Here is a 16589-nt window from a genome sequence, read left to right on the forward strand (position 1 = left end):
GGATGCTGCTTCAGGCCGTACTGGCGATGTAGTGTGTGTGTGTGGGGGGGGGGGGGGGGGGGAGGAGGTGGCTTCCCCCCCCCCCAGTTTGTTCCCCTGTGGGGGGGAAAGGGGGGGACCTACCCACCTGGGGGTTTTTTTCAAAAAGAAAAGAAGAAGTCCTCGGGGGATTCACCCCCCCTTCGGGGGGTTAAGGGGGAAGGGGGGGAGAACCCAACCCCGGGATTTCTAACCTGGGGGTCCCCCAACTGGGGGGTAAGACCCCTTTCACAGGGTCCCTAAGACATCGGAAACACACATATAATTACATACTGTTTTGTAATTAGTCACTATGCTTTATGTTCAATTTGTAACAATGAAAATACATCCTGCATATCAGATATTTACATTACAATTCATAACAGTAGCAACATTACAGTTATGAAGTAGCAACGAAATTAATTTTATGGTTGGGGGGTCACCACAACATGAGGAACTGTATTAAAGGGTCGCGGCATTAGGAAGGTTGAGAACCACTGACCTGCTCGGTGGACAGCACATGCTCGTCTGGCCTTCCCTTGCACCATCCCCATGGTTTCTTGGAATTCTACTTCTGAAAGGGGCTCAGGATGGTCTTGTTGGCCTGACCCCTTGTTTCACAGATGGGAGAACTTGGAAGTTCAGGGGAACATGACTAGCTGAGGTCACAGTGCTCGTGGGGACTGCTGAGGTTGCCAGCCTGGCCTGTCACAGGGCTCTTTTGGTGGTGGTGGTGGTGATGGGGTTTAGGTCTGTGTGTATGTGTGTGAGAGAACCCTATATAATAAAAGCCTAATATGCTAAGTGTCCAGTCGTGTAGTCAGCCGTTCAACCAACCAAAGTGTAATATGCTAATGATATGCTAAGGCCGCTCAACCACTCGCTATGAAGTGCACTGACCACCAGAGGACAGACACTCCAACCAGTAGGTTAGCTTGCTGCTGGGGTCTGGCCAATCGGGAATAAGCAAGGCGCAAGGTGGGCCGGACACGCCCTGTAGCCCTTTCATGGTTCCTCCCCGGCTGGCCAACCTCCCAAGTCCCTCCCCAGCCCCTATTGTGCACCAGTGGGGCCCCTCAACCTGGCCTGCGCCTTCTCACAATCTGGGCTGAGGGGACCTCCCCGCCCCCCCCCCCCCCCCGCACGAATTTCATGCACCGGGCCTCTAGTGTTTTAAGAATAGTAACTGTCATTTTTGTAAAAATGTAGAGTGGGAGGAGGTTAAAAATCACCACAAATCCAATCCCAGAACGAAACCTGTTATCAGGGAACAGGGTGGTAGAGTAGCCCCAGTGGGGTGGGAGTGAACTTATGAAGAAAGATGGGGGGATTGAGGTCATCTTAAAGAAGTATGGGTTTAGGTGGGGACTGGGTGTGACAGCATTGATGTGCAAATCAAATCCTACCATTGGGGAAGGAGGAGTCTTTCATAGCTGGTATCTTATTTCATTTTCTGCACAATGCTCGTAAGATTTTATAGGTAAGCAGATTCAAGTTAGCGCACCTTGAGGTCATTTAGGTTTTGATGGGCAGATGCGGGCTGCAGCCCAGATCAGTCCAGGCCCAGTTCAGCAGGACATGGCTGCATGTTGATAAGTTCCTGACGGCCCCAACCCCTGGCGGATGCTGTCTCTGCCCCTCAACTTGGCACCATTTCCCCACCCCTGTCCTCCTCCCTGTGACGCGGTAGTTTGCTCAGTCCTCATATTTAAGATCTAAGACTTAGGGTCCTTGTATTTTAAAGGGGAAGGTCGTTTGTAGAGCCTCTGAGTTTTGGGGGATGAGGGTCTCAAGATCCCAGATGCCAAGGGATGGCCAAGGACACGACAAGTCATGGCGGAGAGGCAGGCAGGCGTCTCCAGGCAGATCACAGCCGCCCTGAGTCTGGGTGGTGGTCCGTTGTGATCATAGATGGGAAATGGCTTTGTGGAGAGCTAATGGCTGTGTTCGTCATTCATCACCCTTTTCTCAGATCACAGCACGTGATGAGAACTCAGTAAATTGCCCAGTCAGACGAATAGACAGCAGAAGCTCACACAGAGGACTTGGTCCATATTTTTTTTGGGGGGGGGGGTACCTGGGTATATGGATCCCAGTGCACACTTGGCCTTCAGTAAATTCTGCTGAGTTGACTTACAGCGACATCTGGGGCGAGGACCCAGATGTCGCAACCTTGCGTCCTACTTGCCCTTCTCTAGAAGGAAGGACACAGCATCTGTCTCTGTGGCTGGATTGGGACCCAGCCTTTTTTTTTTTTTTTTTTTAATATATTTTATTGATTTTTTACAGAGAGGAAGGGAGAGGGATAGAGAGTTAGAAACATCGATGAGACAGAAACATCGATCAGCTGCCTCCTGCACATCTCCTACTGGGGATGTGCCCGCAACCCAGGCACATGCCCTTGACCGGAATCGAACCTGGGACCCTTCAGTCCGCAGGCCGACGCTCTATCCACTGAGCCAAACCGGTTTCAGCGGGACCCAGCCTTGGGCAGGCGAGGAGCCAGGGAAGGAAAAGCGGGCTCTGGTGGAGGTTCAGCCCCGCAGAGAATGCCATCTTTTCACACTTGGGGCCACACACTGCCGTGTTTGACATCCGAGCCCCGCAGACGGTGTCCCAGCGTCTTCCTGCAGCATGCTTTCAGCTCCCCTCATTTCTGTTACAAATTTACCATTTCTGTTTAATTATTTAAATTTCTCTAACATTTACTTAGTCTTGTGAAATGTTAATGAGTTTAATTTTTTGTTTTAGGCAATGCTTGCTATCTTCAGTTGGAGGGACTGACTTTTCACATGGTGTACTTTTGTAAGTGTGTCGCATTTGCACTTCTGAGATTGTTTCGCCTGCACTGAGCCTTGGCCCCTTCCTGTCTGCCGTGCAGTTAGGACTTGGAGTGCGGGAAACGAGTTAAGTCGGCTCGCGTGAATTGCGCGTACTCCGCGGGAGCCGTCTTAAAACTCGGTTCATATAGATTTGCGGTGGAGTGCGGGAAACGTGTAAACTCTGGCCGATTGTAACTGCGTATTACCAAATATTTGTTTGTAATCCACCCTTTTGGTGGATGGAACAAAACCAAAAGACAGAGCCATCTTATATTTTGGCGGGAAATTCACCCGCACTCCAAGTGTTAGGACGGCTTTCGGCTTGCTGTTCCTTGCAGCCCACCCCCCACAAAGACACACAAGTGCTTCCTGCATAAGTGACAGGTCTTTCCCCCGGGGGCTGGGTGGGCGTGAGGCCTGATCAAGGTGACCCTCAGCTGGTGCTGGGATGTCCTCTGGGCTCTGAATAAGTGGGGGGTAAGCTCCTCACAGGCCTCATTTATCTCCTTAGCAAGCAGGTGGCCACAGTGTTCCCCTTTCATATCAAGAGTAAAAACGCAGCCAAGGTTCTGACTCACTGTGCAAGCCCTGCGTTCGGCCTGTGAAGGAAAAGGAGCACGTCTCCAGCTGTGGGCATTAGCCGTACAGACTGAGGGAAGAGGTTGGGGTATTTTTTTGGTGGACATGTGATCAGCCTAATCCCCTCCTGACTGATGTTTACACTGCCTGTGGCTCATCCCCAGAGAGGAATTTTGCACAGATACTCACAGCATCTTTTTTGTCAACATCACTGGCTTCTTTCCGTCCAGCCGGTTTGCTTCCACCTGTCCCGCCCAGGCCTTTAACTCCGGACCTTCCGTGATGACAGACCGAGCTTCCCAATGGGATCGCACACTTACCGAAGCCCCCTCCCCCCCTCCTCCCCTGCAATCAGAAAACAGGAGACTTCAGCAGGGAAGGCCCGAAGGCTCTTGGCCGTAGCTTCACTCTGAGGAGTATTTTTCATTGTTGAGTTTCATTATGAAAGAACTTACATTTGTTCAGCAGATACGTGGCTTATCGCTCTGCTCCTACCTTGTGTGGACAATGGCCATCTGTTTCTCGGTGCCGAGTTGATGGTTTGCCCTTGTTCTTGTACCAGAGTGCCCTCCAGACTACTGACTTGATTAGGTGGTGCTGGTTCTTGCTCCAGCCCTTGTTCTCCCTGAGGGGAAGGCAGCATCCGTCTGAGCATCCGTCTGCCTGTGCAGAGTGCTAAGCTTGGAGGGAGCTGCGTCACAGCCATGATGCCAGCTCCCCAGGCTGGCAGCTGTGTCACACGTCTTCACCACAACCAGGTGAGAAGATGGTGTGGCCGCTGCACATCCTAGAGCAGACAGCCGTGTTGCTTTCCTCTGGATTCGGTGCCAGGCTGTAGCTGACCACATGCCCTCCCTTGCTCACTGACCCGGATGGCGAGCTGAGGAGGGGGACCCGGGACCAGGGCCTGCGTTTTCGTGTAGCCCGTCAGGCGCGCTGATGTCCGCAGTGCCAGGAAGAGCCAGAGGCCTCCATGAGAGATCAGCTGGGCCTTTGTCAAGCCTGGAGCTGCAGCCAGGATGTACATTTCCACTCAAGGCTGAGTGGGCGTGAGCAGTTCCGGTCTCTGCTCAGGAGTTACCTGGGCAGTGACCAGGGCGGTAGAGGAGCGTGATGCAGGCGTGAGCAGGCCCCGCGAACCAGCAGGTGCTCCTTGGTGCTGAGGATTTGGGGAGAAGTCTTACCCTGAAGCAAATTGCACCCATTTACTTGATCCTTGCCTTAATTTTCATAGTGAGCAAGGAAGTGCCGGGTTCAGCAGTTCCCAATCATTTTGCTGTGTAGCTTGGATAGAAAACAAGAGTCCTCTCACATGGAAAGTTACTGGGACGGTCACACTTGCAGATGGGGGTGTGTTTTGGAGCACAGTGGCAGCGCCATGAAATTTTAAATGGTTATGTATCTGTACCGGCACAGGTCATGCTGACACAGTGCTGGGACACCCGGGTCTGTGACCGCCCTCCAGTGGTCCAGTGCCCAGCAGTTAGGGCAGCTGCAGGTTCCATTTCTCTATCGATCCCACAAGGAGCCACAGAAGGAGCCCCCCCCCCCCCTCAGCCTGAGGGCACACCCTCCTGTATTAACACTGAGGATGCATAGCAGTGCCGACGGGAATGTTTGTGTGCCCTGTAGAAATCATTTGTAGGCGTCTTCTCTGCTCTGTAAAGCTCCCTCCCCTCCCCTCATTCTGCTCTTCCTGGATTTGGGGACCTGAGATAATTTGCAGTGCACACCTAAGTGTGAGAAAGGGAAGGAGGGATGGAGGGAGAGAGAAAGAAAGTTACTAGAAAATGTAAGATATTTTACTTAATGCCCCCAAAACTTCATCCTTAGAGACAGCTGCCAAGTTTAAATCCTGATTCTACTGCTGTGTGACCTTGGGCAAGTTACTTAATCTCTCTGTTTCAATACCTCATGTAAAGTGTGAACAATAGTTTTTCCCTCACAGGGGTGCTGTGAGGATTAAATAAGTTAATATGTGCAAAGCTCTTAGAGGGCCCAGCACATGGTGTGCATGCACTCATCTTAGCTGTTAGTATCACTGTTAATTATAATTTTGCTTACATGGTGGTAGAGTTATATATAGATTGTTAATCAACTTTGATTTGTTATTTGTAGTTATTTTCATGTGAAATTATGGTTGAAAAGTTAGCTGTATGATCATTTATTGGGAATAAAAGTTCAGATTATAATGATAATTACCTTTTTTCCCCTTTCCTTTTAATCTTTTTAGGACAAGATTTAAAGCCTATCTTGGATAGAGAATATTTCATCATTTAGCTAAAAATGGTATTTTTTACATGCAATGCATGTGGTGAATCAGTGAAGAAAATACAGGTGGAAAAGCATGTGGCTGTCTGCAGGAACTGCGAGTGCCTTTCCTGCATTGACTGCGGTAAAGATTTCTGGTAAGTTCCGAGTAACTCCTGTATCCATAGTAAAGGCCCAGGCCAGTGTTGGAAGCACTGTTTCCACAAAGCTTTAAAAAATAGAAGCATGCCTAAGCTGGTGTTGCTCAGTGGATAGAGCGTCAGCCTGTGGACTGAATGGTCCCAGGTTCCATTCCGATCAAGGGCACATGCCCGGGTTGCGGGTTCGATCCCCAGTAGGGGGCGTGCAGGAGGCAGCCAAACAATGATTCTCTCTCATCATTGATGTTTCTATCTCTCCCTCCCTCTCCCTTCCTCTCTGAAATCAATAAAAATATATATATTTTTTTTATTTTTATTTTTCGCTATAAGTATTACAAAGGGTATTACATAAGTGTCCTTCCCCCCCCCCCCACCCTTGACAAGCCCCTGCCCTCCCTTACCCCCCAGTGTCTTATGTCCATTAGTTATGGTTATATGGATGCATACAAGTCCTTCGGTTGATCTCTTACTCCCCTCCCTCCTGTCCCCCAACCCTCCCTGGCCTTCCCACTGCAGTTCGACAATCAGTTTGAGGCAGCTCTGCCACCGTATTTATTATTGTTCGAAAGTTTGTAATGGTCTTAATTATCCATGAAAGAATGAGATCATGTGGTATTTTTCCTTCATTGACTGGCTTGTTTCACTTAGCATAATGCTCTCCAGTTCCATCCATGCTGTTGCAAATGGTAAGAGTTCCTTCTTTTTAACAGCAGCATAGTATTCCATCGTGTAGATGTACCACAGTTTTCTAATCCATTCATCTACTGATGGGCACTTAGGCTGTTTCCAGATCTTAGCTATGGTGAATTGTGCTGCTATGAACATCTGGGTGCATATATCCTTTCTGATTGGTGTTTCTGGTTTCTTGGGATATATTCCTAGAAGTGGGATCACAGGGTCAAATGGGAGTTCCATTTCCAATTTTTTGAGGAACCTCCATACTGCCTTCCATAGTGGTTGCACCAGTCTGCATTCCCACCAGCAGTGCACAAGTGTTCCTTTTTCTCCGCATCCTCTCCAGCACTTGTCGTTTGTTGATTTGTTGATGATGGCCATTCTGACAGGTGTGAGATGGTACCTCATTGTTGTTTTGATTTGCATCTCTCGGATGATTAGTGACTTTGAGCATGTTTTCATATGTCTCTTGGCTTTCTGAATGTCCTCTTTTGAAAGGTGTCTATGTAGATCCTTTGCCCATTTTTTGATTGGATTGTTTATCTTCTTTTTGTTAAGTTGTATGAGTTCCCTATAAATTTTGGAGATTAAGCCCTTATCAGATATGACGTTGGCAAATATGTTTTCCCACGAGGTGGGTTTTCTTGTTGTTTTGTTGATGATTTCTTTTGCTGTGCAGAAGCTTTTTATTTTGATGTAGTCCCATTTGTTCATTTTCTCTTTAGTTTCAACTGCTCTAGGAGCTGTATCAGTGAAGAAATTGTTTTGGCATATGTCTGAGATTTTGTTGCCTTTGTATTCTTCTAGAATTTTTATGGTTTCCTGTCGTACATTTAAGTCCTTTATCCATTTTGAGTTTATTCTTGTGTATGGTGTAAGTTGGTGGTCTAGTTCATATTTATTGAAATATAATCCTATCTAATAATAGACAAACAGGGTAATTGACCATACCTTCGCTACGCCTCCCATTGGATAATCAGCACGATATGCAAATTAACCGCCAACAAAGATGGCGGTTAATTTGCATATGTAGGCTCCAAGCAGCGGAGCAAAGATGGAAGACGGAAGGCGGCTCCAGCCGGAGCGAAGGCCTGGGTCCCGGGTGCCGGAGGAAAACCAGTGCTGGCAGCCAGGAGAAGGGAAGGCTTATTGCACGAATCTCTTCGTGCAACAGGCCTCTAGTTGACATACAACATTAAATTAGTTTCAGTTGTACAACAGTATGATTCAATATTCCTGTTGTTTAAAACATGTATGGAAAGTTTGGTGGTGGGTTTCCTATTGAACAGTGTGGAGCTGGGAAATGTGTTTCTGCAGCAGGATGTGAGCACAGTAAGTGAAGTAGGTGGAGGTGTGCGCAGTGGGCTGGCGTGGACTGCCAAAGGCAGGAGCAGCGTGCTGACATCACGCAGCCGCCACTGAGAATGCACCTAACGGTGGGACCTCTGTCACCTCACAGGGGCGAGGACTACAAAAACCATGTGAAATGCATAAGCGAAGACCAGAAGTACGGCGGCAAAGGTTACGAAGGGAAAGCCCACAAAGGCGATATCAAACAGCAGGCGTGGGTGCAGGTACGTTCCGAGTCGTCCAGTAGTCTCAGCTGACGCCTTCCACTTTTCTTTGGAAGCCTAAGAAACGAAGAATAAATGCCTCACCCATGCCGACAAGACCCAGAAGCAGCATGTCTGAGCTAGACTAAGGGTCGTGTTGACATCTTACTAAGGCTTCCAGCCCATGAACCGTTCCATTTGTTTGTGTCTTCTTTCTTTCAGCAGTGTTTTGTAGTTTTAACTCGGTAAGTATTACATACATTCCTTGTTTAAGTTCTTAGCTTCCTTTTCAGATTGTCTGTTTGTAGAAATGCAACTTGATATTTGAGTGCAGTTCTGCTGAATTTGTTTATTGGTTCCAAAGGTGCTTTTTGAAGAATCTGTAGGGTGTTCCACATGTAAGACCATGTTGGCTGAGAACAGAGATAATTTTACTGCTTTCCAACTAGGATGCCTTTTATTTCGTCTTCTTGCCTACTTGCTCTGGCCAGGACTTCCAATGCTATATTGAATTTATAAGAATAGACATTAGCCGAAACCGGTTTGGCTCAGTGGATGGAGCGTCGGCCTGCGGACTGAGGGGTCCCGGGTTCGATTCCGGTCAAGGGCATGTACCTGGGTTGCGGGCACATCCCCAGTGGGAGATGTGCAGGAGGCAGCTGGTCGATGTTTCTCTCTCATCGATGTTTCTAACTCTCTATCTCTCTCCCTTCCTCTCTGTAAAAAAATCAATAAAATATATATTTAAAAAAAAAAAAAAAAAGAATAGACATTAATACAAAATTGGGACTTGACATGTGGATTCTGTAGCCCTGGCTACATGAAACGTATGTCAGTTATTTATTATCTTTGTTTTGTCTTTCTTTTTTGTAGAAAGTTAATGAATTAATAAAAAGACCCAATGTCAGCCCCAAAGTGAGAGAACTTTTAGAGCAAATTAGTGGGTTTGACAACATTCCCAGGAAAAAGGCAAAATTTCAGGTATGTATTTGATATGGCTTCCCTGACTGGGGATATGGGCCCATCAGGGACAGCTGTGTTTACCTGTCCAATGGGATTCTCCCCCCCCCCTTTTTTTCCTTATAGAACTGGATGAAGAACAGTTTAAAAGTTCATAATGAATTGATTCTGGAGCAGGTGTGGAATATCTTTTCTGAAGCTTCCAGCAATGTAAGTCAGACCTAATTTTAGATTTGTCGCGTGGCAGACATGCTTACTAATAATGCGGTGGGAATGTCTTATTTTTGGAGGTCAAGACAGCCTTCTTTTTCAGAGAGCCTCTTGGGCCTTCATTTATGGGAAGGAATAACTCAATGCCTTGCAGAGAAGAGTTCCTTATTGTGCACGGAAAGATATTTCATCCCCATGTTTGACAATGGTAGCAGCTAACCTGGAACGGTTTGCTTAGAAAGCAGGCAGTGGACGTATCCGGAAGAACAGGAGCTCTGGGTGTCTGGCAGACCTGGATTGAATCCCTGCTGCTCTCTGCCATATTTTTGTTCTTGGGCACGTTACTTGTCTTGTGAGCCTCAGTTTCCTTTTCTTTAAAAAGTGGATCATATTCATTCATTCATTCATTCATTCATTTATTCAGTACTTATGAGTGCCTGATCTGTGCCAGGCCATGAACAAAACTGAACTAGCTCAGGTGGCGATAGTGCTGTGCAGGAAGATAAGCAGGTGAGGACCGAGTGCCTAGGTGGTCTTCTAGGTAAGGGGAGAGGGGTCACCAGGGCCCTTACCTGCTGTGGTTTTAAAGTAGATGAGACTACAAAAGCACCCACCTGTGCCCACCTTTCAGCGGGCACTCGGTAAGCACCGTCTCTTCCCTTCCAGTGGAGGGAGAATTTTTTGGAGCTTACATCCCACTCAGAGAGTTATATCTTTAATAGTTTTGGTAAGTATGGAACGCTTCATGAATTTGCGTGTCCTCCTTGTGCAGGGGCCATGCCAATCTCTGTATTGTTCCAAGCTTAGTATATGTGCTGCTGGAGTGAGCTCATCAGTAGTTTAAAAAACAATAGTCTGGCTGGTCTTTTCTTTTGGTCACATTGTAAGGAGTTGATTCGCTTTCTATAGAGAGAATAGTTTAGGCAGCAAACTGAGATAAAAATGAAAGTTTATCTTGGTAGTATATCTAGCATTTGCCTCAAAATACACAAATTGGGCCTTTGAAACCTTATGACCAATCACTGAATTGGCCTGTATGTGGCACCTATTTTTTAAAGGTTATTGCCATTACTTTTACTAAGAATCAAAGATTTGAAATGACTTAGTTCAATTGTAGTTTTTAAAAAGTTCTTTTGAAGCTGTGAACATATTAGGAATTAATAGTCAGTAAACAGCTCGTGGTAACCTGGTAAAAAGCTTATTATTGGTTTGCCTGTGTTCCGTGAACTTCACCACACATGCCAGTGTTTGGTGCAAAGTGAGCGGTCCTGAGGCCCTATTCATTCATGCCTGCAATTTTATCACTCCCTTTACTCTGTGCTGGGCATTAGGTTGGCGGCTTTCTCTTCTACATGATACTTTTTATACCCAGCACAATGCACACCAGTCACTGGATACAGCTGTAATCATTCCTGCCCTCATGCAGCTGTGTTCTTGTGGGGGAGACAGACAACTATATGTGTGGGGTTTTGCTATAACACCAGGTTGTGAAAAGCACTAGGAAGAAATAGAAGACAGGAAGAGGGGCAGAGAGCAAAGCAGGGTGCTCTGTCAGGTAAGAGTCAGTGAGGTGGTGCTGAGGAGACCACACTGGAGGAGAGCCTGGAATGAAGGAGAGAGAAGATGGGGAATGGATTGACCAGTCACTGTTGTGTGGCTGCAGGCGGGTGGCTGTGTGCCTCCTGCCTCCCCCCTCTTCCCTCTGTGGGTTGGGGTGTGGGGGCAAAGCACCAGCTAGAGACTTGGTCTGAACTGGGCAGATGGCGGGCTGAGATCTGGGGCCCTTGGTGATGATGATAATAACCGATACGCAGTATGAACACACAGTTACAGGGCAGGAAGGAAGCTTCTTTGCCCCCTTCCTCCTGAGTCTGTACCTGAACTCATTCTCTGCTCCTTGCCCCCCACTCCGTGTGCCTGGACGACTTTCTTTCTCTGAACTGCTACCGAGAAAACCCCGATTTAGTTACCACTCTTCTGCCAGAGGGTGAGCATGGGTGTCAGAGGGAGGCATGACTTTGTATTGTACTTGAGTTAAAGCCAGTCCTTTATTTGGTCTGTCTTGGGGGACAGTAGCTCCGTTCTTGTGACCTAGACTCCGGAGGGTGAAGACTGGAGGTGACTTGTCAAGTAAACTGGCTGGTAACTCACCGATGGAACTTGGGTCCGGTCTGCGGACTCATAAGTCTCCGGATTTCCCGGAGCTGCTGCCACTGGCCCTCTCCCTGCCTGACAGGCACCTTAGGGCCGCGGCCGTTCAGTAGGTAGCTCTGCGCCAGCTCGTGGGCAGGGCTGGTGTGGAGATTTCCGCACATTTCGAGTCACGGAGTGCGGCAGGCAGTGGAACTAGCTGTGCTGACGTTATTTTAAAAAATAGGATCCAGCCCTAGCCGGTTGGGCTCAGTGGCTAGAGCGTCAGCCTGCGGACTGAAGGGTCCCGGGTTTGATTCCCGGTCAGGGCACATGCCCAGGTTGTAGGCTTGATCTCCAGTGTGGGGTGTGCAGGAGGCAGCTGATCAATGATTCTCTCTCATCATTGATGTTTCTATCTCTCCCTCTCCCTTCCTCTCTGAAATCAATAAAAAGCTTTAAAAAAAAATTAAAATAGCCGAAACCAGTTTGGCTCAGTGGATAGAGCATTGGCCTGCGGACTGGAGGGTCCCGGGTTTAATTCTGGTCAAGGGCATGTGCCTTGGTTGCGGGCATATCCCCAGTGGGGGATGTGCAGGAGGCAGCTGATCAATGTTTCTCTCTCATCGATGTTTCTAACTCTATCTCTCTCCCTTCCTTTCTGTGGAAAATCAATAAAATATATTTTAAAAAAATTAAAATATGAAATATGATCCATGTGCTGATTTGAATAAGGGATGCAGTGAGTGCGAGGTTCTCCCCACCCCAGCGCATGTAGTTAGTTTTTCGTGACTCCTTAGCCGCCATCCTTTACTGCCCAGGTGTCCCTGACTTCCTCTCGGGACCCACCTAGTCCGAATGACGGTTCGATTAGGCCTCTGTGTAGCGCTGGTCGTTTACAAAGCCTTTCTCGTGCATTGGCTGGTGCGCTGAGCATGCCCTGCACTGAGCGCATGACATTTCTTATTTTATTTGTACGTGAACAGTGTGAGGAAGGGTTCCTGCCTTTCATTGTACAGATGAGGAGACGGGTCTGGAGCAGGTAAATAACTTGCCCTGAGTCACCTGGTAATTGACAGAGCTGGAACTTGAACCCAGGCCTGCAGGTACCTAAACCTAGTTTCTGCCCCATGTGAGCGCTCACCTTCATGGGAAAGAAAGGTGAATTGTGAGCCATAATTAAAGGTCTGGCGGAAGTGATTTAAGGATTCTTTCCTTTTCCAGTGGGACGAAATGCCTGTTAAATGCAGAGAGGGGGCCCCAGCTGGTTTGGCTCAGTGGATGGAGCATTGGCTGTATACCGAAGGAACCCGGGTTTGATTCCGGTCAAGGGCACATGCCCGGGGTGCAGACTTGGCCTCTAGTAGGGGGCGCGCAGGGGGCAGCCGATTAATGATTCTCTCTCACCATTGATGTTTCTATCTCTCACTCTCCCTTCCTCTGAAATCAATAAAAATATTTTAAAAAATATATAAATAAAATGTTTTAAAAATGCAGAGGGGTTGTGGGCTGGGGGAGTTCTTCTCATTTTGTGTATTTACTATATTTTAACTGTGGGGGGTCACAGTTCTAAAATGGTAAGTAAGAAAGACACTTTCCTTGGAACAGTGTTCAGTAGATACATGTAGGTTGTGAACAGGGGTGTGTGGAACGAATACTTACGTGTTTCTTGTTTTGCTTCATAAAAAGGAACCAGCCAGTAAAGGGCAAGAGCAAAAGCCACTCAACCAAGTGGCAAAGCCACCTGCGGAAATGACCACCACGGTGGCACCTTCCAAAGCCAATGACACCACACAAGGACAAGCAGAGACAAAGAAGAACAAGAGAGAGAGGAAGGAAGAGCGGCAGAAGAAAAGGAAAAAAGAAAAGAAAGAACTAAAACTGGAAAACCACCAAGAGAAAACCAAGAGTCAGAAGTCTAAAAAGCGCAAAATGAGGCCTGAGGCCGAGCAGGAGGCGGGAGGGGTGGGTGCCCCCGAGGCCACGGGCCCCGCAGGGAACAAGAGGCAGGGGCCCAGGAGCAAGGGCGAGTGTGGAGTGAATGGAGATGCGAACAAGGAAGAGACAAACATGGGAAAAAGGAAGCGGAAGCTTTCCGAAGGTGTGTGGCGAATGCTGCAGGGCTTGTTAAAATGGTCATGCTCTGAGTTTGGGGTATATAAAATCTGTTAGATCTTGCTTTTGGAACCAAGTAATGCAAAGAGCATAAGCTTTGGGGTCAGGGCAACCTGGGCTGAGTCCAGGCAAGTGGCCTCACCTCTCAACTCCCAGTTTCCCCCACTGTCCCCCCACTGTCCGGGGGAGAAACCCCACAGGCTGGGTTGCTTGGGGGATGAGCAAGGTGATGGAAGGGGCTGGCCATGGAGGATGCATTAAGTGTAGAAGATGTCAGGAATGCAAAATCTCTATTTTTTTAAAAATCTCTGTTTAGCTGAAGCATATTCTAAGAAGAAAAAGATTAAGTTCCCGGGACTGGCTGCAGGCGGAGAACCAGAAAACCATGAAGCTCCTGCAAAAGGTATCACTTGTGTCATTTGGAAAGCTCTGCCCTCTGGGGTGGGAGGAGGAGGTGAGCAAATTTCTCTAGGGCGGGAGTGACTCCAAAGTAACCCACGAGGACTGAGTCACTCCTACAGTGTGTCTGTCTAGCTTGAAGGATTAAGGGGAAAGCAGTCTGGATTGGAAGTATGCATTATCTTTGGAACTTAAACCCGTGTGCTTTCCAAGTCCCGGTCCCCTTCCTGTCCTCCAGCCAGACCTGGCTGTTCCCCTCTTGTCTCTGGGTCTGTCCCTGGTGCCTCCTTGCTTCGACTCCATGCCATCCCACTCCCTCGGCTGGCATGTGTCCTTGTCAGAATCCAGTCCCTGGCCTTGCCTCTTCAGGCTGCCTCCTCCACACAGCTGCTCCCGTTCCTCAGGCCCGAAGCTGCCCCCGGGGTCCTGCCAGTTAGGAGATCCAAGGACTCATGGGAAGCGAGGCTTTATTGATGGAGGTTCAGTGACTGCCCACGTTGGGTTAGATCTCTTAGCTTGGAACTCACCCCCCAACTTTAATTTTTTAAAGGGTTTACTTTGAGGTGATTATAGATTCACATGAAGGCTTTGGATCTTGTCGCCCATGTGCAGTGATATTGTGGCTGTCCCCTCTGGTTCAAGGTTAAGCTCCTTTCGCTCACCTCTGTGTTGCTCACTGTGCTCAGCCCCACGATCTCCGTGGATGCTGAGTGAATCTTGCTGAGGTCCTTCGAAGCAACTCTTATCTTTTTACAGGAATTTGTAGTGGTGATGGTGTTTATGTTGCCTGGTTAACCTGCTCACTCTGAGAAGAAGAACGGTGAAGGGAAGCGGTGCTTTTAGGCTACTGTGATTGGACAGGCCGAGTGCCTGCTCCACAGTGTTATGGTACCCTGCCCACTCAGAATTCATTCATTTCCCGGCAGCAAGTAGATGTTGCAGAAATCATTTCCTTTCCCTTCTGGTAGTACAACAAAACATGCATGTTATTCTTTGTATTGTAGGTAAATTCAATTGGAAGGGGACTATTAAAGCAGTCCTGAAGCAGGCCCCAGACAATGAAATAGCAGTCAAAAAGCTAAGGAAAAAGGTATGCACATGAACCTAGGTACACCAGCTGGGGAGAATCGGTTCTTTATTTTAAAACACCTCAAGTGCTGTGAATGTGTGTGTGTCTCATTTACGATGCCCTGGTAACCCCTCGGGCCTCGTGGGGAGGGAAGGGGGCTGACTCCCACCCCTCCTCAGCCGGCGCAGTGCGTGCGTGATTTTGAAATGATTATTCTAGATAGTTTGCGATCCTTTATTCCAGAACAATGCTTTCTTCTCTGGTTTTTAGTTTTCTATCGACATCTGACCCACATGCAGCCAGGTGCTCACATTCACATGTGCTGCTGCACCGATTTCACAAGCACAACCCTGTGTGGCCAGCACCTGGGTTTCTTTTATTTCTTACTGTCGCCCTACTTGTGGGTTAAAGGACATTTTAGGTAAATTTTCAGGACAATGACCCTTATTTGACAGTCGCTCTCCTTTGCGAAGGTGTTAGCTCAGTATTACGCGGTGACGAATGAACACCACAGGTCTGAAGAGGAGCTCCTGGCCATCTTCAACAAGAAAGTCAGCAAGAACCCCGCCTTCAAGTTACTCAAGGACAAGGTCAAACTTCTGAAGTGAACATTTTTGTATTTAATAAATTGAGTCCATTCTGTTGATTTCTTCCTTTCACTGCTGTTTGTAAAACATGTAATAAATAATAACAACTCAAATTTTGTTTTCTTATAAGAAAAATATATATTTTTGGTAGATCTTTTATGAGAAAATAAACTATATTGTCCTTAATCCTCCAGTAGCCTCGGTGCCTGCAGTTCTTCGGTGTTACCCTCTTGTCCTTGAAACCCTTCTCCATCACAAGGATGAAGGAGATAATCCCAGAGTGCTCCTGGGTGGGTCTGCGTTGTCTTTAGGGAGAGGACAGACCACCCAGGCAAGCGCAGTAACGTGTCATGGAAGGGTGTGTACAGTTGTAGTGTTCGCCCAGAAAGGGAGTGAGGCCTTCCGCCCGGGGCGGGGACAAAGGGCGTTAGGTTAAGGCCCCTGGATTGATTCTTTTTTTTTTTTTTTTAACATTTATTTATTTATTTATTTTTTAAAATAGTTTACCATTTTTATTCTAACTTAAGTATGGATAATCTGACCATTAAGACTGATTGATAACTTTGATGCAGTCCAATTTGTATTATATCAATTTTTTTTTCTTTTCTTTTTTCTTTTCTTAAATCTTTATTGTTCAGATTATTACATTTGTTCCTCTTTTTTTCCCCCCCATAACTCCCCTCCTTCCAGCTCCCACCCCACCCTCCGCCCTCACTCCCCACCCACTGTCCTCATCCATAGGTGCACGATTTTTGTCCAGTCTCTTCCCGCATCTCCCACTCCCCTTTCCCCCCCAAGAATAGTCAGTCCATTCCCTTTCCATGTCCCTGATTCTATTATAATCACCAGTTCATTCTGTACATCAGATTATTTATTCACTTGATTCTTAGATTCACTTGTTGATAGATGCATGTTTGTTGTTCATAATTTGTATCTTTACCTTTTTCTTCTTCTTCCTCTTCTTAAAGGATACCTTTCAGCATTTCATATAATACTGGTTTGGTGGTGATGAACTCCTTTAGCTTTTCCTTATCTGTGAAGCTCTTTATCTGATCTTCAAT

General features: G+C 47.4%; 1 protein-coding gene and 1 non-coding gene across 3 annotated transcripts in view; one reads left to right on the forward strand and one right to left on the reverse strand.

Annotated features, from left to right (window-relative positions):
- The window catches only part of LYAR (Ly1 antibody reactive), a 16485-nt gene extending 771 nt beyond the window's left edge, over positions 1-15714 (forward strand). The window contains exons 2-10 of one of the 2 annotated variants that reach the window (XM_023746920.1): positions 2770-2823; positions 5653-5827; positions 7965-8079; positions 8932-9039; positions 9145-9228; positions 13048-13459; positions 13790-13876; positions 14877-14962; positions 15415-15714. In XM_023746920.1, coding sequence (XP_023602688.1) covers positions 5706-5827; positions 7965-8079; positions 8932-9039; positions 9145-9228; positions 13048-13459; positions 13790-13876; positions 14877-14962; positions 15415-15549 — 1149 coding nt within the window. In that variant the 5' untranslated portion in view covers positions 2770-2823; positions 5653-5705 and the 3' untranslated portion in view covers positions 15550-15714. The remainder of the gene's footprint in view (positions 1-2769; positions 2824-5652; positions 5828-7964; positions 8080-8931; positions 9040-9144; positions 9229-13047; positions 13460-13789; positions 13877-14876; positions 14963-15414) is intronic. The other variant, XM_006106068.3, reaches the window with a different exon arrangement.
- Positions 9956-10059, reverse strand: LOC111823947. Its single transcript, XR_002827052.1, has one exon. It is a non-coding gene; the product is annotated as a U6 spliceosomal RNA (small nuclear RNA).
- Positions 15715-16589: the final 875 nt, after the last annotated feature.

This window comes from Myotis lucifugus, unplaced genomic scaffold (genome assembly GCF_000147115.1).
Source record: "Myotis lucifugus unplaced genomic scaffold, Myoluc2.0 scaffold_762, whole genome shotgun sequence".
NCBI classification, from domain to species: domain Eukaryota; kingdom Metazoa; phylum Chordata; class Mammalia; order Chiroptera; family Vespertilionidae; genus Myotis; species Myotis lucifugus.